This window comes from Hippoglossus stenolepis, chromosome 3 (assembly GCF_022539355.2).
Source record: "Hippoglossus stenolepis isolate QCI-W04-F060 chromosome 3, HSTE1.2, whole genome shotgun sequence".
Taxonomy (NCBI): domain Eukaryota; kingdom Metazoa; phylum Chordata; class Actinopteri; order Pleuronectiformes; family Pleuronectidae; genus Hippoglossus; species Hippoglossus stenolepis.
The window spans coordinates 8,565,018-8,592,107 of NC_061485.1; the positions used below are offsets into that span (position 1 = coordinate 8,565,018).

The 27,090-nt window shown below is 40.4% G+C and overlaps 2 protein-coding genes across 4 annotated transcripts in view; one reads left to right on the top strand and one right to left on the bottom strand.

Annotated features, from left to right (window-relative positions):
• The window catches only part of slc12a5a (solute carrier family 12 member 5a), a 133,273-nt gene extending 123,794 nt beyond the window's left edge, over nt 1–9,479 (bottom strand). Inside the window, exon 1 of one of the 3 annotated variants that reach the window (XM_035152608.2) lies at nt 9,021–9,479. In XM_035152608.2, coding sequence (XP_035008499.1) covers nt 9,021–9,177 — 157 coding nt within the window. In that variant the 5' untranslated portion in view covers nt 9,178–9,479. The remainder of the gene's footprint in view (nt 1–9,020) is intronic. The other 2 variants (XM_035152607.2, XM_035152610.2) reach the window with 2 other exon arrangements.
• A 1,221-nt stretch (nt 9,480–10,700) lies between these two features.
• nat8l2 (N-acetyltransferase 8-like 2) lies at nt 10,701–13,289 on the top strand. Its single transcript, XM_035152464.2, has 2 exons — nt 10,701–11,317; nt 12,288–13,289. The coding sequence occupies exon 2, from the start codon at nt 12,300–12,302 to the stop codon at nt 12,969–12,971; it is 672 nt and encodes a 223-aa protein (XP_035008355.1). The 5' UTR covers nt 10,701–11,317; nt 12,288–12,299; the 3' UTR covers nt 12,972–13,289.
• The last annotated feature ends 13,801 nt before the right edge of the window (nt 13,290–27,090 follow it).

Genomic DNA, 27,090 nt, shown 5'->3' on the forward strand with positions numbered 1-27,090 from the left:
TCAAATTTTGCAGAACATTGTGGCCCAGACCAACTCTTAATGGAAGAATGTTCTTTGACTGACTTTTATAACAAACCGTATTGGGACATAATAAAACTAGAATGGCAGTATAGAGAACGTACCACTGCCAAGGCAGTCCCCTTAAATTCAATCAAACTGCACCAAATTGCAAAAACTGATATATCAGATATCAGAAAAAAATGTCCGCCCCCTGATCTGGATCCCAACAAAATTGAATGGGCCTGACCCATTACGCATCCTTCCACAAAGTTTCATGGTTATCCATACAAAAGTGTTTTGCTAAATAACAGACAGACAAACAAACGCAGACAAAAATAAAACCTTCATAGTTGAGGTAATGATAAATATAACATCTGCTGGTCTTAGACTAGGTCTAAAACTGCTTTGGCTGCATCTCTACTGCTGGATGATACTGAACAGAGCAGGTGTCTGTACTGACACACTCCTAATGGCAAGAAGTGTTCCAAATACTATTTACAACAACCTGTAATGCTTTCGTCTGTTTGGAGAACTCAAAGTGTGAGTGCGTGGTGAGCTGTTGGAAGAGCAAACAACTGATTCTGTAAACATTAATGGCCAAATTCGGCTTTTAATAGATTTGTGGCTAACATAATCCTTCTGCGCGCGATCAGAGACAATGAGAAGTATTTGTAAATCCTATCTGACCCAGGCCTGCTCCACAGTCACCCTCTTGACATTGCGCAGTGGCAGTGGCAGTGGCATGCATGGTAATAGTGATGGAGAGAGATGGAGAGAGTGTACCCCCAACCAAGCGCAACGAGCTGACAGAACCCTTGGACTGTGGAAAGAAGTGGGCTGTGGAACAACTCCAGTGAGGCCATGCTCTCCCTCCTGCAGCACTATGGCACCTCGCCCTGTAGCCAGCCAGCCAAAAAAACATTATTCATATTCACAACACAAAATTCAAATTCAGAGCACATAATTAAAAGTCGTTTAGCTGGTGGCACAAATCCTCCATCACATACCGCATCCACCTTTACAGTTTACTTAAAAAAAATTTAAAAAAAACTATGTCTCCTCACATGCAGTCCCGGCCGGAAATTATCTCCCTGCCACAGAGACAGAGACGGAGAGGAAGAAAGAACATAGCGCCGGTCCTCGGGGACAGGAAACCCTGGTAGAATTCCTGAATACCAGCTCGGCCCCATGGGGATCCATGACCTGCCTCTCTGGCCTGCTGCTCCCTGCCTCCATCGCCTCGGTAGCTGGAGCATGTAGTGCTCTCCAAATCAGACCAAAACAACACACACACACACACACACACACACAAAATCTGATGACAGTGATATATTCTGGCAATAAATCATGCTGACCTATTAAAAACAATCATGTCCCAAGTCACTGCTCGATTTTCATAAGCATATTTTTTGTTGGGGAACATAATGACAGACTTTGCTGCACAACAGTGTTCAGTGACGCCCAGGTTCAGCTCTTAATTGTGAATGAAGACTCCGGTGAAACTTGGCTGATCCTGACAGTGTTGAGACAAGAGAGGGCGGATCCCACAGGACTAATAAATCAATTCAGACTGATGAAACCAACTGCAACACCAGGAAACCAACAGTGACACATCCGACGCACAATAAAGTCACTTGGATTTGAATTGTTTAATCTGCTGATTATTTGGGCAATGTAATTGGTAATAAAAAAAGAGCAAATATTGCTGTTTTTTGTTGCCCTTGGAACGACGCAGACTGAGGACATGGACGAAGTTCAACTTTCTGTCACTGCATGAGCAATGCATTTCTTTTTCATCTCTAGTAAACATTATGATAAATATCAAATGTGTGAACTACTGTATATTCCTCCACAAACAAAACCAGGAAACATCCCCATCTGTCTTGACGTGCAGGGAAAATAAATAAATGTGAAAAATATACACACAAGACCTTTATAAAAAGACATCTGGAGCCACTTCTTACAGGATGCTGTCGAAGAGCCTGACAACCGTGCTGGATATCGTGTGGGATACTAACGTTGGTGACTATGTGAGAACACAGACATGATTGAAATCTCGAGTGTAAAAGGTTGCGGACCAGCAGCTGCGCCGCAGAATGAGCCTCGGTTGTCCGAGTTGCTTGATCGTGTGGACCAGTGATGGATGTGTCATAGTCGGAGTTGCGTGGCAGAGGAAAATGTTCTACCTCTACTCGCTGATGTTTTCTCTCCTCCTCTCTACCCCGCTCGTCCCATGTTAGTGTCACTGAGGTCTGCCCTGCAGCTTGCCTGCACGTGAGGAGGATTTTGTCACTTTCTATCAATTGGTCCCATTCCCCCCCACCACACACACACACACACACACCTCCCTCTGTTTGCAGACAGGGTTACATAACGGCACAAGGATTTCTAGGCTAAGGCAGATTTACTCCCCCCCACTTGTGCTTCTACCTTTTCCTCTTCTCCCTCTCTCTCCCATCCTCTCTCATCTTCACACACACAACACACACACGCACGCACGCACACACACACTCTTCTCATCACTCACACACCTTCGCTCACACACATCACGCAGACTGTTGTGTAATTCACTGGGTTCCTGATCCCTCTTCTCATATCAGGTTTTTCTACCACATGACTTTGACTCAAAGGAATATATGCAGACGATGGTACTCTTGATTAAGAGACAGGACACAACTGCCCCCTCTTGTCTCCGCAGAGTAATGCACGCATCTGGGTCACTGCAGAGCGATTACTTCTCACGTTCGCCCCTTCAATTCATATTGACTTTAACACTTTTCGATTTCAAAAGGCAACAGTTAAAATTATATCATGTACATTTACATATCGGTATATTAAATGTTTAGTGAAGAGGTTTAGGTTTTCACAGCGATACCCCCAGCAGCCACTGTTACAGCATCAGTGCTGTGTGTCTATGTTAAAACATTAAATTGGCTGCCCTCTGCTGTCTGCTCAATGTCACCACACCTCTCTGCCACACTTACCCACCCCCTGAAGAAACCTCTGACCATTTGACTCCATTTAAACAGCCCTTTGGAAAATTAGATATGGACTGGACATACATAGATAATGGCGTATGAGTTGTATCGATCTGCACAGTATTGATGGTTCGCCCCTTTGACAGAAAAAAGGAATAAGAGGGTGAGTGATGGCGGAGAGGCTATGGCATTTAATGGCCAGCTAGATTATAAATCAATGGCTCTTCTGAGAGAGAAAATTTCAGCCATTTAATGAAATTACTGTGGTACAGACTGGCAAGAAGACGAAGAAAGGTAAGTGGAAGGTTAAAGATGTCTCTCCCAGGTCCACAGTAAAGTAAAACATTATAGTCTTTAGATATTGTTCCGGCAGTTACTGGAAAAGAAAGCAAAGTAATCTACTGTGAATGATAGTTTTCGAATAATGGATGTTGATAAAATGCTGTGGAAAACCTCTGCCATTTGTGTAAGCTAAATATCAATAAATTAAAATGTTTTTAATGATATAGTGATTTAATTATTTTACTTTTATATTTATATATCTATTTTATTAATTTTTCAAGACGTCTTAGAGCTGTGTATTTATATTTAATCGAGCTGAGCAGCCCCTTAATTTTAATCATGAATTACATTATAGTATCCATCAACATTAAGCTAATTTAGAATGCACAGTGAGTTTACATTTCCAATACGCAAACATGATTAAATAAATCAATACACAGTGTGGAACTGGGACACAGATGTTAGTCAACAACATTAATACAACTGGGATAAAAAAGAAGAGGGATCAGGTGCTATGAAAACAAACCAATAGCTTCCATATTCCCCATTCCCCCACTGATACAGCACACACACACACACAAACACACACACACACACACACACACCAGCGCATCAGCTCAAAACAAACAACATGTATTCATTAGGTCCTCACAGCTCTGCGTTGCCATTTTGTTGTTCCTGATGTGCAGGGAAGGTAGAGCCAGTGGAGCGTTAAAGGTTACAAACTCAGGCCTGGATGTGACAGGCTACACTGTTCAAATCCCCAGCCCGGCTTTGATACCGTGATTATAGAGAGATTCAAGACAAGACTAGAGCAACCCTGAGCAAAAGGAGCACCTTTTTTTATTCCTGTTTGCTTAAGGTAAAGGAAATTTCATCTCAATAAACTGCTATTAAACCCATGAGCATACGAGTGATTAGCTTTTTGTTTATAGCAGCCTGTTAGTATATAAAGTATTGAGCTTATTCTATTGCATCCTGAAGGTGTTTTAAATAACGGGGCAAATAAATATCATAAACGTAAACCTTGTAGTAACAATCACAATCAACAGTGTTAGAAAGATGGCTCATATTAGACTGTGAATGTCACACTGCCTATAAGTCGTATTTGCCTGAGAAAAGAAGAGCTCCAAGTTAAATAAAATTATTATTATAGTTGCCTTTAAATGTCAATGAAAAGAGAATGTAGCTTTTATCCCCCATAAAACCTACACATCTCTATCCTAATCTATTTCATGTGGAAACCTGATAAATACAATGTGTTGTTAAATACACAAAAGACCGGTTGTGACTACACAATGCTTTTCCACCGGCGTCCACCCTCTTCCAAGCTACACCACTATATTAATCCTAAAACATGAGTCATCCACAATAAGCCTTTGTGATTCAATGTCTTTTCACCACTGGACATCACCAGGAGGTTGTCTATTATTTACATGGTTTTTATTACTGCACAGCGACGGAAATGCCTGAATAAACACAGAAACAATCTGCCATCTGTTCAGTGCACAGCTCATTATCATGGAAACACAATCACTGCTGGATTCAAGCGTCAGTTGAAGTCAGATGAGTGAATAATACTAACAACACATACACTGCCGCTATTAGCTGTGCAGGCACAACCTGATACAGTTGGTAAAAACATGTTTAACACCATTAACCGACACACCAAGAAACCGACCCTTCCAAGAAAGGTTTCTTCATTACTACAGAACCAACGTGGTCACTGTAGTTTACTTTGCTTTGGACCCACATACTTTGTCCTGCTGCTGAAAATAGTGCCCAACGAATTCACTATTTATTGCTGTTTGAATAATTGCCACTAAAAACCATAAGCAGCCAGGAAATTAGTAAGTGATTAAAAAGAAAAATTAACGTTTATATTTATGACCCATTATAAAGATTTACACCTACAACATTGTTTGGGTTTGTTGATAATAGGAAACAATCCAGAATATTGTAGGTCTTGCTCTTAAATAATTCAGAACAGGTCTGTGCCGCTCTGCTCTGGGTTTGGTGGAGGAGGGCGGTGATAAACGAGAGGGCACTTCACCAAGCTGAACAGAGTAAAACACCATTTGTATCAGAGTGAAAGGAAGTGCGTAGAAAGGAAAATTGCACACTCGTTTCATGCAACAATTCCATTTGTTCTTTGACGCACACATACAAATTTAATCTGTTTTTTGCAGCTTTCCTGCGGTTGTGTTGTTCTTTTGTCATTACAGTTGTTGTCAATGTGCTGCGTGATTCTATCTCCTAGACTGCAAAAAGAGAGAGGACATCCTGACACAGATTAAACCTCGGCCAGGTCGTCCTCTCCGTTCATGGACCAAAACATTGCAGACGACAGACTGGCTCACAGTTGTTATTGTCCATATGTGGTTTTTGTTCGAAGCTCTTCAGCTACTTTCTGTTAAGACATGAATACAAATAAACCACAAGTGAAGAGACACAGAGATTTACAACTTGTTTGGGCAATCACAGCCTGGCAGGAAACCGCAAGAGTCAAGGACAAGGACGGCATTAATAATAGATTGTATTATAAATGAGACTAGAGACCGATATGGGTTTTTTTAATGGCTAATGGCGATGTTTAGAGAGCAGGGCTGTTGATGGTCAATATATAATGCTGAAAACATGTTGTTGTTGAATCTTTTTTGCAAATGCAATGTAAAAATAACAATAAATAATGAGCAAAATTGCTGAACTTTATTTGCTGTGTTTCTCTTTCTAGTAACCAAAGATATTGGATATAAGGAAAAGCTTGGATAAACCTACCTAAACCAATACCAAGCATCACAAAGAGAGATAAAACTCAGAGGAGCATTTAGCTGCAGACAGATATTTCCTTTAGGAGGTAGTGGAGACCAAACAGAGCTAAAAGGGGCTTAAATAATTCAGTATTTTATTGATCAGGTGGAAAAATATTCAACTCCAAATCTCCACTATTGTCTGTTGGTTGTGTGAATAGCACCATTCCATTTATGTTCACCATAATAACATCATAAATTGATATATAACATTTACAGGTCTCGTTTGATCAATTTCCCTTGTCCAATAAATACATAAAATAAAAGATATGGCAATGTTGCATTCACAGGTTGCTGTCCAACGTGAGTTTAAATAATAATAATGTTTACAAAAAGTCATATTTCTGTCAGGTTTGAGCTTAAACGCAAATTCTCTCAGAAGCAGGGCACTGCACTTTGCCCAAGGCCACACCATTTTGTGGAATTACTATGTTTTTTTTCTGAATGACTTGCAAACCTCCCTTTAAAACCTCCCTTACTTTGCCAACTGGCCATAACACCCAGCCAAATCCTGAACCCCTCTGGAACCCATTCCACCGAGGGCAAACGGATATAACGAAGATATATCTCTTCACACCGCTGCAATGTCAAGGGCAGAGAGACCCCTTGGCAGCCAGGAGAGGATCTTCTGCAGCCGGTTATCACGCACTCTGGATGGCTCAGCCGATGGAGCTCACACCTCCCTGAGGATCAATAGAAACAGGATCACGGGTGCAGGCCAAGAGGGAAGAATTTAGATATTGCTCCTGTTCACCAGCTAAAGTAGGAACCGTTCTGCACGGTGCTTTAGACACAGGAATAATTGCACAGCAGGAAAACGGCGACGGTGGAGTCATTGCATTGACAGATTCAGACTGGTGCGCAGACACAACCTCTACATACACTTTTAGGTATAAATTATATTTACACAAAGCCTTTGTTTAAACCGAACCAATTCAGCATCTATTCAACAGATAAATCCACAATGAAAATAGCCGATAGTCCCCCTGAAATCTAACTCCATCTAATTTACAGCAGAAATAAAAAAGTCTCATAAGATTTATAAGGTTTGAATCAGAAATTGAATATTAAACTCAAAACATATATTTCAAAAAATATTTTTGCCCTAATGCAACATTTTCAAGACACAAAGAACAAATATCACGGAAAGAGAAAATATCACACCATCCGTGCAAAGGATTGATTCCATAATGTCACTTGCTCGATCTTAAGTGTCTTCCCCTCACTGCCAGACCATTCGCTAGACAACTCTCGTAAAAATGTACTGCATCACCATGGCAACCAGGAAAGTGGATGCAGAGACGCCAGTCTCCACAAGCCTGCAGCTCAGCAAGAGCATTGCATATATGAGAGGAAGTCCTTCAATAAAGCCCTCCCCATCTCTTAAGGGGAACAGAAGGAGATGGTTCGATTTGTTCGTACCACCACCACCAGCCATCTCTCATGTCCAGAGGAATGATTGATACATGCCAGGGGCATTCGACTATAGAAACGCTGAGGAGGCATTAATATGTTGATTAATCTGCACAGGAGGAGATGGTTGCATGGTTTGAAACGCCAAGGCTTTCTGTAGCTACATGTAGCAATGAAGGGGAGTGCTGGGTTGATAATTAAAAAGCTTTCATTCCCTCCCTAAGTGGCTAGCTGGCTTAATAATAGAAATCTGTCAGCATAACTAAGCTGCGGCAGGAATGATGTTAAGACAAGGGAATGGCACGTATTATTCCTATATCCAGTGATAGTCCTACGTCCTGTGAGACGGGTAAGTATATACACCATAAAGTGTAAGAAAAGCACAGAGAAGCAGCGAATCTAGAGCCGCAATAAAGGCGTTTATGGGAATCTAGGGAGAAAGGCCAGTAAAGCTAAAATGTCGTTAACATAACAGCCTGAGCACAGGATGAAATGTATTGATTCATTTGCAGAGAAATCTTTATTTGCAATTCACCGGCCCTGAATGATTGCAGCGTCTCTAAAGCCGTCACTGGGGGTTACAGAGATTCTACGAATACACAGTTCTCTTCAGGCCTCGATTTTTGAGCCCCCACTCGTATCTTGATTGTTTTGTTTTAGAAAAACGTCCACATGCTAGTGATTTGAATTTCTCCAGGGCTCCTATTATCTCAAGATTGAACCACCACTGGCACTGGATCCTTAGCAACAGGACTGGGACTCCTGGAAGGGAATGGAAATAACTTTTGACTTCCTCCTTGATCAGATTCCCTCTTTATGATCTTTTACAAACTACATTCACAACAGAGCCTGATAACACACTTTGATCGCTGCCACTGTGTAAAAATCATTTGTCCACAACACTGTGGCACACTTGACGTTGACATCTCCCTTTTTCTTTTTTTTTTAACACTGGGGAAGCAAGTGGTTTCTCTGTTCTCATGCCGAGCTTTCAAGTGGAATGTGAAAGCATGGACTGAGGATTACGAATGAACTGCTTGAATATAATAAATTATAAATCGTACGAATCAGGTCATAAAGATGTCAGGGTTCTTAAAGATGGGGAGATGAGGAGCACATGTAGGGTTACTGTCTGATCAGATGAGGGGTTAAGGGGGAAATAAAAATGATGCCCTTCACAGCCACTGCAGATGACTGATGATACAAAATACGTTTGATTGGAAGCAATAGGAACAATAACAGATCCTAGGAAAACAAAGCAAAAAACAGAACAAACACGCAACTTCCAACATTGTGCGCACAATACACCTGTCGCCACACGAACTGGTGTTGTACTTCTCTAATGAGAAGATGTCCGGAAGACGGTGTTTGAACGCGTTGCCCCCACCGGCTCTGCTGACGGAGCCCTGAGAGGTTATTACACATTCAAGTCACACACATCTGTCCACAGCCGCTGAGCAGCAGCAGCCGGGCGCCAGGTCTGCTAGCATGTAGCCGGTAGCTAACACACAGGATGAATGAAGTGTCTGTCTCCTACCTTTCAGCACCACCACCACCTCGGCACCGGCGTCCTCCGCCTCCGCGCCGCCGCTGGCCGGGGGGTCGTCCCCCTCGAACAGCTGGTTCACCTCCCCCTGGATGTCGGAGGGGCGCCGCTCGCCGCCGCTCTTGGAGACGGTGAACCTCTGGCTCATGGTTGTCGCCGGTGAGACAAGCGGCGGGTCCTCTTCTCACGGTGCGGGCTGACGTGGATGGACAGCGGGGGAAGAAAAGAAGAAAAAAACAAAAACAAGGGGGGGGTCTCTGGGTTCTCTGGTTGTGGCGGGTCCCCGCTCCTCCTCCTCCTCCTCCTGGGTCAGTTCACCTCCGGCTCCGGGGTCCTGGTCCTCGGAGAAGCGGCGCTTCTTTGCCGTGTGCTCGGATGTGTGATGCGGAGTCGAGCCGCTCATCAACCGGTGTCTGCTGCCCGCCGGCCGCCGCTGCACCCGGGTCCTAAAGCCGAGGAGCTCCGGCCGCTGCGCCGTTTCAAAAACAACGTGAAAAACAACGTGAAAAACAGTTTGTTACGATTCTTCACGACACGTTAAACTCCGTGTTTTATTATTATTGACCTAGTTTTGATTATTAATCTAGTTTTATTCAGTGAAAACATTTTACATGAAGCGTTCAAAGCTAAGCAGCCCTGTACGTGTCTGAGTTGGCGTTGCTAGGCAACCACGGGATAAGCTAAAGCCGCTGTCAGTCCTTCAATCAGGTACAACTTTATTAGTTTATTTATTTATCCACCTAACATTATTAGTTTATTCATTTATTTAACTCTGTTAGTTTATTCATTTATTTAACTTTATTAGTTTATTTATTTAACTTTATTAGTTTATATATTTCATCAACTTCATGGTTTTATTCATTTATCTAACTAATTTCATTAGTTTATTTATTTGCACTATCCCATATTGCTTACTCATTTATAATTTCATTTCTACTTACTGCCACTGTAGTAATAGTTTCTCTCAATACACTCAATTTGATTTCATTACAACTTCATTACTTTATTTTAATCTTCACTTTTATTTTAGACTTTTAGACTATTTTAATCTTGGAGCAAGCTTCCACAAGAATTTCCCCTGGGATTAAAAAATGGATTACCAACCAATGTAGGATTTAATAAATTATAATCAAGGTTGAATTACTAAAGTGTGTAACTACCCAGGGACCCAAAAGCACCTGGTCTACTCCATATCATTTTGGTCCACATAGTTTTATTAATCATACGTTAGTAAGAAGTTTGCATTGCCGAGGTACAATATCAGCGCTGACTAGATATAGACTACCTGAGGAATTAAGGAATTAGTGACTGGAATACTTGTCAAACTGTATACTAACTCATGTAGGTATTAAAAGAAACCATTTGGCAAAACATAAGGGGCAAAAAAACTAAACCAGACACAACAAGTTTGAATGGAAAGGACAGGAGAGTAGAGAGTTTGATTAGCAGGATTAGATTAGACCACATCAAACTAAATTCATCACTGCATTTCATTCTTGTAATAGTTTATTCAGCATTTGATAGCTTACAAACACATGGACGACGATATAAACTTTAGGCATTTCAAGAAATGAATCGTGGCGTGAAGAAAAAACTGAATGATGATAATAATTAAAAGAAATAGTCTAAATTAAATATAATAAATATTAAAAAAGAATACATAGGGATACAACATGTATTAACTAAACTTATCAAAGAGAAAGGTAATTCAGTAAGTTTCTTTAAAACGGTTATTTTATCACTTTTTATCACTGCATCTCATTGAAAGGGATCCACATAGAAACTGTTGCATCTGCAATCAAACAGAATGTGTTTTTACCAAATAATGTTAGTGACAGAAACTTACTGCGGACTTTGATGGAACAAATGGGGTAAAACACATGGATCTTTAAAAACCTTCACATGCCTGGAAGAAGCTGGATGGGTAAGAAGAATGTAATGACTCCAACAGCCCAGTAGGTGGTGATACAGCTCCGTTAGGATTCTCTAAAGAAACAGAAGAAGAAGATTGTTCATTGTGCAGAGCAGAGGTTTGAAAATGCGTTTGAACCGGTTTGAACCTATGGTTTAAACATAGTCAGTTATTCAGGCGAGTTATTTATGATCTCGTAACTGATTTCTCAGCGAACTTTGACCATGCAAACAAACAATTTAAGTCTTAAAGGTTCAGGTCGAGATTGAGTCTTTCTGGGTGAAGTTTAACCTTTGGGCAGGTTTGTAGTTTTTCTTCAGAGCTCAGTTGGACCGTTCGTGGACAAGACCCAGTTTCTCCAAGTTCCCTGACTGACGTAAGAATGAGCCGGTTTTCTTTATAATGAGATAACACACAAAACAATTGATGCTGTGTTTTGATTGGTGATTTGCTGTGAGTTGAATTCGTACAACTGCACACTAATGATTTGTGTCTCACGTAACCTGTTCATCTCAGCCCTGGACGAGGACTAATATTCATATTAGTAGTAGTGCTATTGTTATTATTTTGTTATTATCATTATTATTATTGTTAGTAGTAGAAGTAGTAGCAATAGTATTATTAGTAGTAGAGCTATTATTATTATTATTTGTATTGTCCTGTTTTACTCCTGCTCAGGTACAACAGATGAAAATTAACTCTGGTGTAATTGCTTTTAATCATTGTTTGCCCTGTTATAATTAAAAATAATATTAATAAAGTCACATTTTTCTGTCTTTGTTTAAGTTTAAAGAGTGTTTTTTGCTCCTGAGTGAAGGATCTGGTTTTAAACCTTTTCAGAGAATGACAAACACAAAGACTTCTACAAATCTGAGATAGATGAACTATGTGTATTATTTTGTAATGTTGCCATTGTTAGAAAATCACATTGTGGCAACTATTGATTCTGTTCTATTGCCCAGCACTAGTCTTAGAGCCTTGATGTCAGTTTCCTAGCTTAATAATTGACAAAAAGGCTTAAGATTGAAAAAAAACTTAAATTTGATTTCGGTCTAAGGTCTAAACTATTTTTTTATAATCTGCCATGATAAGATATAAAAAGAATATCTTTGTGTTTATGACTGAAATAATTAAAAAGGAATTTGAAGACATTAACTAAAGTTCTCAGAAACCACGAATTAAACAGTTTCATTTTTTCATAGACAAATGATTGATTGAGAAAATAATCAGCAGGATAAACTGATAATGGAATACAAAGTTGTAGCCTTAGAGAGATTATACTTAAGGATTTACCTAAAGTGCAACAACAATTTCACATGATTATTATAATTTTTCCCCCTGTCTAGTCCCTTCTGGCCATGCAGCTGGTGATCCGCCGGTACCGTCCCTCAGACAGGGACACAGTGCTCGCTCTGTACAGCACCTGTATGTGGGAGCACATCCACCCGTGTTTTCAAAACAGCATGACCAGGCCTCACTTCCTCGCCATCACCCTGGCTCTCTGCGGTGCTGGCTACCACCTCGGTTCTGTGTTCGGGGCTGTGTTGTTACCAGGACTCTGGATGGGCCTCGTCTACTATTGCTGTAATGAGATATATGCCGGCTATGTCAGTATGAGGCTCAAGACAGACATGCAGGACATCCCTGGGAACTTCCTGAGCAGACCGGATGACTGTTTCTGGGTGGCTGAGGCTGAGATTGATGGCAGGGTGCAGATTATGGGTACGGTGGCTGTGCTAGCTAAACAAAGTGAGAAAGAAAAGTACGGGGAACTGCAAAGAATGATCATCTCACCAGTGTGCAGACGGGTTGGCCTGGGCTCCAGGATGGCTCAGACTGTGGTTGACTTCTGTAAGGAACAAGGCTTCTCCAAAGTGGCTCTGGAGACCAGCTCCACCCAGACACCCGCTGTGGCCCTGTACAAGAAACTGGGGTTCTGCCATGTCCCGTCGCACATCAAACCTGAGGCTCCCTCATGGGTTGTAATGCTGGCTAATGTCTCAGTTTTAAAAATGGAAAAGCAACTGTAGAGCTATGAGTAACAAAGTCTTTTGAGAATTTTTGTACCACTGGATGAACACATGTTAATTGGTTTCGAACATGACACTTGTTTAAGTTTACTGAATCTAGATGAACCAATTGTTGATTATGTGCTTTGTGTTTTTTTAATCGAATACTGTGATTTTATATCTTAAATGAAGCTGTGAACTCCCCCCCCCCCTCCAAAGAAAGCCAGAATAAACCCACTCCCAAAGGATTTACCAGATTGTGTTTATGAACCCCTCCATCCTACACTGACATGCCCTGATTGCAGCATTTTAAAGCCCCCGTGCAGCCACACCAGTCCAGTCCACCAGTCTCCCAATCCCACCTCCTTATACACAATATGGAGTGAGTGTACTGAAATATCATAGTTTTTTATTCTTAAATTTGTGATTGATAACAAAGGAGGTTCTACTTTTGCTTACATCTTTTACTTAAATTCAAACTATAAATTTGAGCAGAAAGGTAAATACAGACTCTTGAAGGCAAGTGTACAGACAGGGCTGTTGATTGTGTTGACAGTAGAGGGCGCTATTTATCTAAATAGCACTGAGACACGTCTCTGGTGTAAATCAATTGTTTCAGTAAAATACCTGTAGTTACAGTTTTGCATTGACAGATTTTCAGATTATCACATATAGATCACACATGGTCAATTATCTGTTATTTGCAGTTAAATATAACTGTTTTAAGAATGAAAAGCAAAGTACGTCAAATAGAGAACTGTACTCAGGTGTTAGTATATTACACTTATTAGAAAAAGAAGCGGCCCTGCAGGAAACTGCAATCAGTAACTCTAATGGGAATAGTGAAGTTGTTCTTTATTTATAGGCACACACTTTCATTTCAGGTTTGACATTACTGGTACTGCACACTGCTGATCACACTGCTACAACAACACATGCTGCCACCCCCCTACAATGCTATAAGGAATCCTACAGTACATTTACAATACTTGCATTGGGTATGTGTTCCTTGTTTTTTGACAATAAAGAAAAATCTTTTTGTTTCCTGACAGAGAATTAGTTAAATTAAGTCTAAAGATGTGATAAATAACCTGAGTTTACATGACAGAGTCCAATGGTGGAGGAAGTATTCAGATTTTTACAAGTAATAGTCACAGAAATAAGTATCTACACAGTGAAAATACTCCGCTAAAGTAAAAAGTGTGTAGTACTTTTTTTGAGTAAACATACTTAGTTCCATTCTTCAAAGTCTAACAGTTTCAGCTCACTCATTTAGCCACAATGCCATTTTGGTTCTGACCACTAAGGGGTGCCAAAGTTTTCAAATCCACACTATGGCTGTAAACACTTGATCAGACAGTTTATTCTGAGCAACCACATTTTTCTCTGTAATTTCCCTTTTCTGATTTGAAAAAGCAAGCATTGAAATAAGTATTTACATGAATTTACATTGACAGAGAACCTGAGACTGTTGTGAGTTCTCATGTTGCTGCTCGAGCTCTGTGTGTTTCATACAGAACATGCTGTACAGTTCAGGTGAGTGGGCGCCTGAATGGGGCTCATGTGGAGAAAGGAATTTGCCTCTGTACTGCATTTCCACCACAGGAACTTTTCCTTAGGGAACAGAAACCTTTTGAAGAACTCAGTTCCTCTATGAGAAGTTCCACCTGGGTCGGAGATTGTAGAACTCAAGGTTTCTGATTGGTCGAAGACGATAGTGTTTTCCGCAGTGTTGTTCACCCAGCATAAAAACAAGAGCACAACATTTTGCTTGTTGCTGGTGGCCATCATTAGCCTGGCATCGTCAGACCAATTCACATTTGGAAACCCTCTCGCTTTATGTGCAGTTTCCATTGTGTTATCACTGGTCACAGATGCATCTGGACCCATTTGACATAAAACAACAGAAAAATAGCTGGAGGCTCTTAACCTGCATTTAAGTAGTTTTACATCGTAATATTGTGACTTTTAACCCTAGCAAAGCTTCAGAAGAGTCTTCAATTGACATAGAAATAAACACACATATAAAAACATATACTGTAAACAATTACATATACTGCATTAAAGGGTTTGGCCAATTGAGTGATTTACGATTTTAAAATTAAAGTGTCTCATGCTAATTCTATATGTCAGATTTCAGTTTATACTTAAACCATGTATTTGCATTGCAGATTTCACCTACAACTAAATTATCTGGATACTTTTTGTATCCCATGGGCCATAACTGGGAAGCACACGCACACACACACAGCATAGGACCAGTCAACTGCTCACACAGCAGGACAGAGGGCCGCTGGCTCCATTGAAACAACATAACTATGCCCCAGTATATTACCTTATTTACAACCATGTGGAAAAACCTCTGAATGGATCCAGTCAGGCTTGTAATAAATGTTTTATCTGTAGTTCCCAATGAGAATTTAACGTTGTTGTTTTCACTCTAAAGGCCCCGTAAACTTATTTTTCTCAATCATCCTTTTACTGTTAGTTATGTGATCCCACAAACACTCGAATTGCTGCTTAAGTTTGACAGTTTTGTTGTTTTCACATGAGGAATTTCTCTTTTCACAGGACTGAAGTGGGCGGGGCTCACGTAGAGGAGATGATGTCACGTACATCTGCGCACCATCAGGATGTAGAAACATTTCTGATCATACATATATCTGCAGAGATGGTTAAAGATGTTTTGTAACATTAATTGTTGCTTATTCAATTATGAATATTATATAACTTATAGAACAGATTTTTAAAACATCAATGTATCAAATAAGAATGTGAGAGGGGTCACACAATGATGAACCGATGAGAATGATCACCTTTTGGCCTTTGGCAAAGCAGATGCAAATGTTTGGTGGCTGTATTTGACGTAATCAAAGAGCCATCATGTTAAATAAAGATTATGAGGTAACAAACAAAGGATTCACTGTATCCACCTACACACAAGCAATGATGCTCAATGATCAATAAATTGTGAGCTTGTGCAGGTTTTTGTAGCATCAAATCATTATAATTTTATCACTTTTCTTACAGTATATACAAAAAGGTCCAGATCTTTTTGACCTTGATCAGAGGACGCCAAGATGAAATTAAGTTGTATTTGTATAGCTCATATTCCCCCAGTCACAATTGCCTCATAGGGTTTAACAGTCTGTACCTGGTGTGACATCCTCAGTCCTTAACTTTCGGGTGAGGAAAAACCCTGAATCCCTTTTTAACAGGGGGGGAAAAAACACAGAAACCTCAGAGAGAGTCGAGTGTGGAGGATCCCATTCCCAAGATGAACAGAAGTACAATCGATGTCGCATGTAACAGAGCACAGAAACAAAATATTTAAAACATTCATGAGAAAAGACTGGGTTTAACATAAATGGAGAGGTTTGTTGGCTGACCTGGTGTAAACTAAGAAGATAATGCAAAATCTATTTTCAATTACAAAATTTATGCTGGAACATTTCAAAAAAGGCCATTATAAATATAATATATGCATTTAAAATTCTCAACTATCTTTATTTGTATATGTGAAGAATACAAAAATCAAGTGTTTGACACTTTTGTCTACATTCTTCTCACAAAGACACAAATCTTCACCTCGATAATGCGTTTGCTGATTCTCTGCCTGTCTCATCTACATCTCTCTGATCTTCACATCCCTTGTACCCGCAACAACCAACACATGACACTTGTTTTGAGTTCATCTCTACACACATTTCAGGTGAATGACACTTGGCAGCGCTTCAAAGCAAACAGTGAGATTGAGAAACCAGAGGTAAAGTTACTCCTGCCTGTGTTATAACACTTGGCAGTGTTTGTGTGTGCTCTATCTGTCCGTCAAAGGCTTTAAGTTCAACACTTGCGAAAAAGCCAAACAAGATGGCAATACTGAATCTGTGTCAGCTGTTGAAGAGGCTGAGGGGACAAACACATCAGGGCTCGTGTTGTTGAAGGCCCCGAGAGTCGACAAACATGGGATTTACTGTAACTGTTTTCATGCTGTACTTTTACACACATGCGCAGTGACTGATCAAGTACAGAGTATGTTACTTTCTAAAGGTAAATGTTATAGTATAAAAATGGGAATCAAGTTAGGAATATTTAAATATTGAGGGGGAAACTGGGACAAGGAAAAAGAAAAAGGATAGTGAGCAGCATAAACATTGGAAAATAATAACAATAATAACAACATAAATAAGCCAAGTGATGAACTATTATGAAAAGGTAATTTGTGACACAAATCTACAGGATCAAACAAAGTAAATAATAATGTAATTAATTATGTCTTCATTAGAAAAAACTGTTAAATTAAGAGGATACTGTATATCTACAGCTCAGTGCTTCATTAAAAGCAAAGAGCTACTTTGACCCTGGACTTTATCAGCAAATACTGTGAGCAAATACACTGAAGAAATACAAATTTAACTAAAAAAATTTTTGATTAAAAAATACAAAAATTTAATGTTCAATCGTAATATAGAGGAAATACACATCAAGCTAGTTTTCAACAAAAGTCCTAAAATGTTTATCATTTTAATCTTCATTACAAATAAAGGAGAAAGAGTAGAAACATTTCACTCAGGGTTAAATTATCCTTTGTACTGAACAACCCCGTAACAAGTCCGATAAAATACATCAATAAAGTTATATAATTGGGAGGTTGTCTGTTTTAACTTTAATTTGTTTACGTATCATTCAGAACTTACAATCATGAATTTAGTTGACTCATTTTTAAATGGATTATTTACTTAACTCATCAGATTTAACGGCATCACTGTTAAAAATCTTTCACAGGCACTGAGTCATATTTAAGGGTCATATTGATTGAACAATGTTCAAACAGGCTTATTGTGACTGTCTGGCAGAAGCTATCATGAAGGAAAAAGCTTGTCTTGACCTTAAAGGTGCCTCCCTGTTCTTTGCAGATGATGTGGTTGTTTTGAATGTGAGGAGGCTGGGATGAGAATCAGCACCTGCAGGTTTGGGGTCAGAGTTGCTGCCCTAACTGAAGAAGTTACCTTACTGTAGAGCTGTGTGCAGTTCACTTCGCCTCATCATTGCTCTCTGTCTCTTTCACAAACCCATTTACTCGTCGGTCACACTCAGATTGAGCATTGGCAGTATTGAGAGAAATCCTCGCTGTGTCGTTAGCTTGTGAAAACATTCATAAAGTTTTTAATGTCCTGTGCAGGCAGGATTCTGCAGAAACTCAGTTGAGAACGTTTTTGCTGTGTGTGTTCATGAGACAAGCATACAGCTCTCAGTAGGCAGAGACCTCAGATTAACACCAGCCCTGCTCTGTAAAGCTGCTTTCAGGCATGCACTGAACTCTACAGATCCTCCTCCGTGTATATAAAGAAAGAGGTCTGTGCAGGAACCTCCCGCGTGCATTGTGCATGTTTTAAAGGCAAACTCTAGGTAAACTCCAGACCCAGTTCTCCGGACTTCACCCACAGGTCATGTATGAAACTGGTTTAAGAGTTTACTGGGTGCGTGTCCTCGCCCTGACTGATCAGCTGTGAAAGTTAATCATCTGGAGATACCCTTCCAAGGAACACTCCCACCAGGTTTGGTGAAAATACGTCAATGCTTTTTTGAGTTATTTTATACACATACACACAAACAGACAGACATGAAAACAAGAGTCTGCTCCTGGCTATGCAGGCATATGTGGAGGATATAATGTGGAATGAGCCCCCACAAGGGTACTGGGCTTGTCCTTAAAGATAGGATAAGGATAAGCAGCCCACACATGTAGAGGGAGCTCAGAGTAAAGTTGTTGATCCTTAACATTGATATGAGACAGCTGAGGCGGTTCAGGAATCTGATCTGGATGCCTCGGGTTTCCAACCGGTTAGAGACTCCGAGGTAGACCCAGAAAAAGCTGCAGAGATTATATATCTCATCTGGCCTTGAAACACCTCGCACACGTCACAGGGGAGATCAATGTGCTCATTTAACCTGCTGCCACCATGACTTGACTAAATACAAATCATTTATTAAAGTGGATACAGCATACAGGTTTGCGTTACTTTATTACATAATCCCAAGTCTAATGAGGAACTAAACATGTTCCTTCAGTTCGGTGAAACTGGTAAGACTGTGAGATGTTGCCAGGGGCTTTTTTAGAAGGTAAACCATAGCTAAAACTGCAATAATAAAAAAGATGAAAAGGAGTGTTTGATTTGTAAAAGATTTGGAAAGAAGGAAGGAAGGAAGGATCAGCTGTAATCCTGGTTTATTCATCCACACTTCATCAGGTAGTTCAGTTGCTAATGCTAATGCTAACGGTCCCTTAACTTCTGAAGTGTCATCTGTTTGCCAGTTTGTCTGAGAGAGACGTCAGTAGGCCTGAGCCTAAAGGTTCATCTCATTGGTTGGATTTCCTCACCTGCCTCTCCAACCTGTCTATTCCCATGAACACCAGTCTGTTCACCATCACTTAGAATCAGTTCTGTTCCCTTAATAGGAGGGAACAGAACATTGGCTGCTTCACTATGAGTCACGCCAAGATGTAAATGTTTCTCATGAGAAACAGACTCAAGGTTCACCAGAGACAGGGTGACCACTCCTAACACAAAACATCTAACCTAAAGCATTCCTACAGAGGCCTCTAGACCTCACAGGCGTAATATAAGTCATACACAATTAAGATATTAGAGTGTGTATAAGCAACACATTCCCTGACACTATGGCTTGATGGATAATAATCTAAACATCTACAGGGCATTCAACTTTCGCACTTTCCCAGAATAAGAGGTGAGCTCATCGTCATGGCAACAGTAAGCAGCCCTGACACGGGGATTGGTGCTTCATCATCTGAGGTAAAGTGAGGCAGAGATTCAGAACACTCGAAAACAACCTTAGCTTCCAGTCTGCTTCATTCAGATGAAATTAGGACGACGATGCAAAACTGTGTCGAGTTTTTCAGCATATGCAGCCTTGTGGGTATCAATCTGCTGTTTTGATCAATGTTATGAAACTGTCACCTTATCTCACACACACGCACGCACGCACACACACACACACACATGCGTGCACATGTCCAACAAATGGAACAGAGACCATGGTTTCACAACAAGCTACTAGTCACCCTGGCAAATATCGTCCAGTTGCACAAAAAAGGGAGGGCAAATGCCCACACAAACACACACGCACTGATACATGCATGAGCACAAACTGCCAAAATGTGTAATAGTTATTTGATCAGGTCATGTTGACAGATCGACCCTGTAACGACAAACAGACGGACTTCTCCTCTGTGCTCCCCAGGAGGCAGCAGACCGCAGGACCCTGACTTCCTCTGCGGGCCGTTAATACAGAACACAGCATGGGTCAAACAAATAAACAGGCCGCTGGACACGCACAGAAAACCCACAGAAAAAAAAGTTTACAGATTGTGTCGTGTTACCGTAAATGGGCGACATGAACTAAATGTTTTTCTGACCCTGTGACCCTCTGGGCCGTAAGCTTGATAAGGCATTGGAGGATGTCAATTTACAGAGGACCAGTCCAACAAGCAATAACAGGTGATGATGAAAGAATAAATAGAAAGATGAAAGAGAATTAAAAAAGAGAGATACTCACAGAATTCATAAAGGTCCAACTTGTATTAATAGTCAGTTGATGTGAGTCATTTTAAATAAAACAGAGGTTTGTGACAGTTTATTGAATTTTTATATGAAAATTGATTGATGATTGTTCAGAGCCTTTCTTCTTTTTTTTATCATTAAATTAACTTGTTGAGTGATTAAGACAGAAGTTAAAGCTGCAACACATATCTTTGACATTTATTTGCAAATGTATTAAAGATAATTGAAGTTCTTTAGATTTCATGAATATTATAATAATAAACAGGATGTATGTGAGCTACAGCAGTAATTAGAAATACAGTATCATTATAAAATGTAGTTGTTGAGATGTGCTTGGTTCGTTTTGGACCTTTAGATGTTTAATACCTTTGTTTAACTCTTAATCCGAAATGGACCGGGGCCATGAAACAATAAAGTCTGATCACTTACTGATGAACTCCATGCGACACACTCAAAAGACCATAGAAAGAAATATTGTTTTGTCAAATAAAACACTTCACTGTAATCCCCTTTCTTCCTGAGCTCCTGGTTTTCATTTCTCCTAATCCTTGACGGCCAACAAAAAATGAACTTTTCACTCTGTCGCACACTTTGTTTTGAACTGCCAACTACACACTGTAACTCAACACAAATGACAGCAATTAAATCAGGCCTCATAGAGGCTGAACTTAATGCTGAACAGAGCCAAATAAAGTTTTACAGTGCTCTTTTGGAGAAAATGACTTCCGCTACAGTGAAATAATATTTACCACCCAATAAACTGTCACTAATGCATTATTAAGAGTAACTACACCTCACAGCTTTTATAATGAACTTTTACCAGCAGTTAAAGTGCTCCAAGTTTTCTTCTGATTATAGGAAGTTAACCCACAGAGACACAAGACGCCTCTCTCCTACTGACAGAGTGTTTTTCCACTTTGTGTCCGTGGTCAGAAAAGATCACAACAAGTTTACAGCAGATCAGAGTCCTGCAGTCTGAGGCCTTGAGGAGGTGGTTCAGGGAGAAATCGATGCCGTCAAATGAAGTACAGTAGCAAAAACAGAGTTAGGAAAGAGCGAGAGAGATGGAGAGAGACGCAGAGGAGAGTACAAACACACACACACACACACACACACACACACACACACACACACACACACACACACACACACACACACACACACACACACACACACACACACACACACACCCACACACATGTTGGTGTGATTACGCAGTGAGGGGTTAACGATCAGATGGGCGGCCTCATTGGTGTAATAACATCTGAGCAGAGGTCAGTCACTCTGTGGCCTCGCTGGCCCCCGACTATCATCCGACGTGGATGCACAGTGAGCCTGAACACGCACACACTGTACACATGTAGTTCATACATCAACATTTTGACAAAAACAAGTCAACGAGAGCTAAAGCACAACCATTTTAGGATCCGTGCTTCCGGCCTCATTTAGAAGTGAGTTAAACTTTATACTGTGTGCACAATTATTAGGCAAGTTGTATTTTTGAGGATTCATTTTATTATTGAACAACTACAGTGCTCTCGGTCAATCCAAAATGTTAATAAACCTCAAACCTGAATATTTAAGAAAGTAAAAGTGAGGTTTTGGGCTTTCTTAGGAGAATATCTATGTGTGCACAATTATTGGGCAACTATTAGTGTGCAGAATTATGATGCAACTAAATGAAAAACCAAAATTTTCCCATCTCACTTGTTTATTTTCATCTGTTAAAGTGAGAATAATAAATAAAACAACTCAAAATTTACAAATAAACATTTCTGACATTTAAAAAAAAAAAATCTGTGACCAATATAGCCACCCTTCTTTTCAATAACAGTAATAAGCCTTCCATTCATGGATTCTGTCAGTTTCTTGATCTGTTGACGATCAACTTTTTGTGCAGCAGCAACCACAGCCTCCCAGACACTGTTCAGAGAGGTGTGCTGTTTTCCTTCACCGTAAATCTCCCGTTTAAGAAGGGCCCACAAGTTCTCAATAGGGTTTAGGTCAGGTGAGGAAGGGGGCCATGTCATTATTCTTTCATCTTTGAGGCCTTTACTGGCTAGCCACGCAGTGGAGTACTTTAATGCATGTGATGGAGCATTGTCCTGCATAAAAACCATGGTCTTCTTGAAAGATGCAGACTTTTTCCTGTACCACTGCTTGAAGAAAGTGTCTTCTAAAAACTGGCAGTAGGTTTGGGAATTGATTTTGAGTCCATCTTCAACCCGAAAAGGTCCAACTAGCTCATCTTTAATAATACCAGCCCATACCAGTACCCCACCTCCACCTTGCTGGCGTCTGAGTCGAAGTGGAGCTCTGTGCCCGTTACTGATCCAGCCACGGGCCCATCCATCTGGTCCGTCAAGAGTCACTCTCATCTTATCAGTCCATAAAACCTTTGAAAAATCTGTCTTCAGATATTTCTTGGCCCAGTCTTGACGTTTCAACTTATGTGTCTTGTTCAGTGGTGGTTGGGTTTCAGCCTTCCTTACCTTGGCCATGTCTCTGAGCACTGAACACCTTGTACTTCTGGGCACTCCAGGTATGTTGCAGTTCTGGAATATGACAGCACTGGAGGATAATGGGTTCCTGGTAGCTTCACGTTTGATTCTTCTCAAATCTTTGGCAGTTAATTTGCGTCTTTTTTTCTCAACACGTTTCTTGCGACCCTGTTGACTATTTGCAACAAAACGTTTGATGGTTCTGTGATCACGCCCCAATATCTTCGCAATTTCAAGAGTGCTGCATCCCTCTGAAAGACTTTTTAAAATTTTTGACTTTTCAGAGTCAGTTAAATCTCTTTTTTGGTTCATTTTGCCTGAGGAAAAGAAGCTGCCTAATAATTATGCACACCTTGATATAGGGTGTTGATCTCCTTAGGCCACACCCTTCCTCATTACACAAATACACATCACCTGATATGCTTAAATCCAATAGGCATTCAAGTTTATACAGCTTGGAGTTGGAAAATATGCATAAAAATGATGATATGGTCAAAATACTCACTTGCCTAATAATTGTGCACACAGTGTATTGTTGGTTTGCAATCGACTGTCCCCCCCCTCTGCGCTCCTGCTGCCTCAGGTCATTGAACACTGTATTAAATGTACCAACAGTTCAAACAAACAAGTTGTACTGCTCCGTATTTGTCACGTCAACACAGCCAATGGCTTATAGTAACTTTAACTCATTGAACTAAACACAACAGACATGAGTAAAACTATTTTTTTCCACTAAGGGACTAAACGTTTGTATCGAAAATACTTTTACAGTGTTTTGAACCTTCCAACCAGCACAAGTGTAATAATAAAGAGGGACCAATGCAAAGCTAACAAGGCAGCGCTACCAAATCCCAATGGACCCCAAAAATACAAAATTGACTCCATATCATTTCAATCAAGATCCTTTCATTAATGACAAATATGTCACAAAAAGGGTCTTAAAGAGTTTAGTTTTAAGACATCAATTGTTCACGTGTATATTGAGCTCCATTTAAACACATTGTGTTGTGTGATTTAGTGTCAGTCAAAGCAATAAAGCAAATCCCTGTTTATAGACTGATTTCATGGAGTGAATAAAGATTGTTATTGATTATAGCCTTTGTTCTCTAACCCATTTCGGCCTTTTTCCCCCTAAACTCTAAATTCAGTTCAACCTGAGAGGTTTTGTGTTTAATTTGACTGGTTTTAAAGGAATAAGAGCTGAAAACATTTAAAAAGAAAAATATGACTAACTAAATATTTTTATATTTAGGAAAATATACCCAAACTATTACCCCTCTGACTTAACTTGGGTTTTCTTGGGGGCCTACATTTTGACCGTCAAAAATCTTGCTTTTAAAAACTCAGCATTGTGTGAACAGTGGTGGAATTCAGTTTTGAGGGTTATCCAAGAAGTGCTGGTTTATGTGTTCTCTTAATGTGACTTAAGTAAAGATCTTTTGCTGCATGCTGGGTTTTAACCTTTAACATAAAAATAATAATACAAATCTATCACAAAATATGTTCTTATATGTTTATATATATATAAATAAATCACTTCTGAACATCTATTGGAAACATCATAAATGACACATACGGTTTCACAAGGTACTGCATGTTATCACCGTCACATCCACACAAGTAAGTGTTGGTTGAGGGGCAAAGAGTGTGTGTGTGTGTGTGTGTGTGTGTGTGTGTGTGTGTGTGTGTGTGTGTGTGTGTGTGTGTGTTTGGTGTGCGGGTTGGGGGGGGCATCACTTTCCACCATGTTGGCACAGGCAAGGTCGACCGGTGCATGTTTTTTAGCTCATTCACTCATTTACCTACCACTACCACCCCTTTCACCCCACACACACACACACACACACACACACACACACACACACACACACACACACACACACACACACACACACACACACACTGGGGTTGCAAGAGTTCAGAGCAGGGTACACAAGGACCCCTCTGAACTCAACAGGCTGGCTCCATTTGCAACAAATATCTCACCTCAATTGCACAGCTCATAACAGAGTCTCCGTGCCCTCCTTCCCTTGTACATACACATGCTCACACAAACACGTAAAAAAACTCCGCTTCATACACAGCCGTGCTTTCCAAAACAGCCGGGCCAGCCCTGCCCAAACGCACTAAACACCATTTTAAAACCCTCTTTTGATCAGACTGGACGACCTCGGGGCTTCGTTGCTCCGAAACATCAACACCAATGCCAGACAGATGTTGTAACAACCAGCATAAATGGTGGTTGAAACCACAGACGACTTTGTAAACATGTGTGAAGATGGTGGAAAAACAGCAACATAGCAAGGAAACAAGAAGACAGAAATGATGGAGCGGAATAATCACATAGTGTACGGAGTCGTGCACGTGTTAAGACGTGCATGTGTGTTCCAATCATCTCGTTGCAAGAGCTTATGGAAAAAAACAGACACATTTGGGTGAAAGTGGAAAATGTTGTTTATTAATTGTGTATCCAAAACACACAAGCAGGAAGTTCAGTGCACAGTCGATCATACATACAAATATAGAGATAAACCTTCAAAAACTGTCCACGAGAACGAATAATAATGAATTACTAAAACTATTGAAGAAACATATAAACTGTTGATCCTCTTCTGAATCCATGTTCACTTTCTACAGCTGCGGCTGATGGGAATATCATCATTTTAGCAGGTATTTAATTTTTGAAATAATTAAAATGTTGTCTTCACTGTAAAAGGCGGGGCATCTTGAGAGTTACTGTAGTAGCTCACAAGTGTGGAGGAACATGCATGTTTGTATGAACGTTAATCCGGTAGATACTAAAATATTTCTAATGAATAAATAAATCTGAACCTGCTTATGGTGCTAGATGAAAGTCATTCTCTGGGGACCATGAATATCTGCACCAAATCTGTGGTAGACCAACCGAACAACACCATCTCTAGTGCCATTGCCATGACTAAAAAAACAGTTCAACCAAAAGGTGGTCGGTTCATAGGAAGTGTGAAAATGTTTTTTAATAGTTCGGACTTTCTGAGTAATTGCAGGAAGTTGAGACACAGCGACTGATTGTCCGTCAGGTCCCCGTCCCACATCTGATTGGTTCCACCTTGAATACAAATAACATTTCTTAACCTGGACCAAATCCAGATAACTCCACCATACCTGTAACAATCACTGCTAGCTGAAATAAGGAATTTACAATTAACTCCAAAAACCCAGGACTGATTTTAATAATCTACAGACCACCCAACCTTAACACTTTTTTCCTCATCCTCATCTCAAGTGATTTCGACCCAACTTTTGGCTTTTATCTGTCATTAAACATTTTTGCGAAATTTAAATCAGGTTTTTGAGCAGTACACAGTACAGATACTGCCCTCCTAAAAGTAACCAACAACTTCCTTTTAGCAGCTGTCAGAGGAGAGAGCGCAGTTTTAATCCTCCTAGACCTAAGTGCAGACTTTGATACTGTAGATCATGACATTTTAATTGACCGTCTTAGAACCTGGGTTGCCATTAAGGACACTGCACTTAGTTGGTATAGTTCCTACCTTTTAGAAAGAACCTTCTCCATAACCATAGGAAAATACACATCCTCCAAAACTCATTTTACCTGTGATGTACCACAGGGTGCAATTATAGGCTAGAATTTTATTTTCCATTTATATGCTTCCTCTTGGCCAAATCATCCGACACCACAATGTCTCCATCCACTGCTATGCAGATGCTACACAGATATACCTTCCGCTGAGACCTGATGATCCTGAAAGCCTAGCTGCTGTGTGATGGTGTGTTCACACGATGCCCTAAACGCGCCGCGGAACACAACCAGGGAGTATTCCCCTATTCTCCTCCGGAAGATGAGGAGAAGTACTGGCTGAAGCGATCAAGTTGCTGCGTTGTACATGTTGTGGAAACACTGGATGAAGCCAGTGGAAGAGAGGAGAGGAGAAGTACTGGCTGAAGAAACTACAACTGCAGTGGTGAACGTGTTGTGGAAACGCCGGAGAAGCCTGCGTTGTTGTGTGTGGGTCCACAAGCCCACCAGGAGGAGCACACAGCTATGGGACAGTC

Bases quoted from the DNA above. Each gene is read 5' to 3' on its own strand.
- nat8l2 (XM_035152464.2), top strand. From the start codon at position 12,300: ATGCAGCTGGTGATCCGCCGGTACCGTCCCTCAGACAGGGACACAGTG.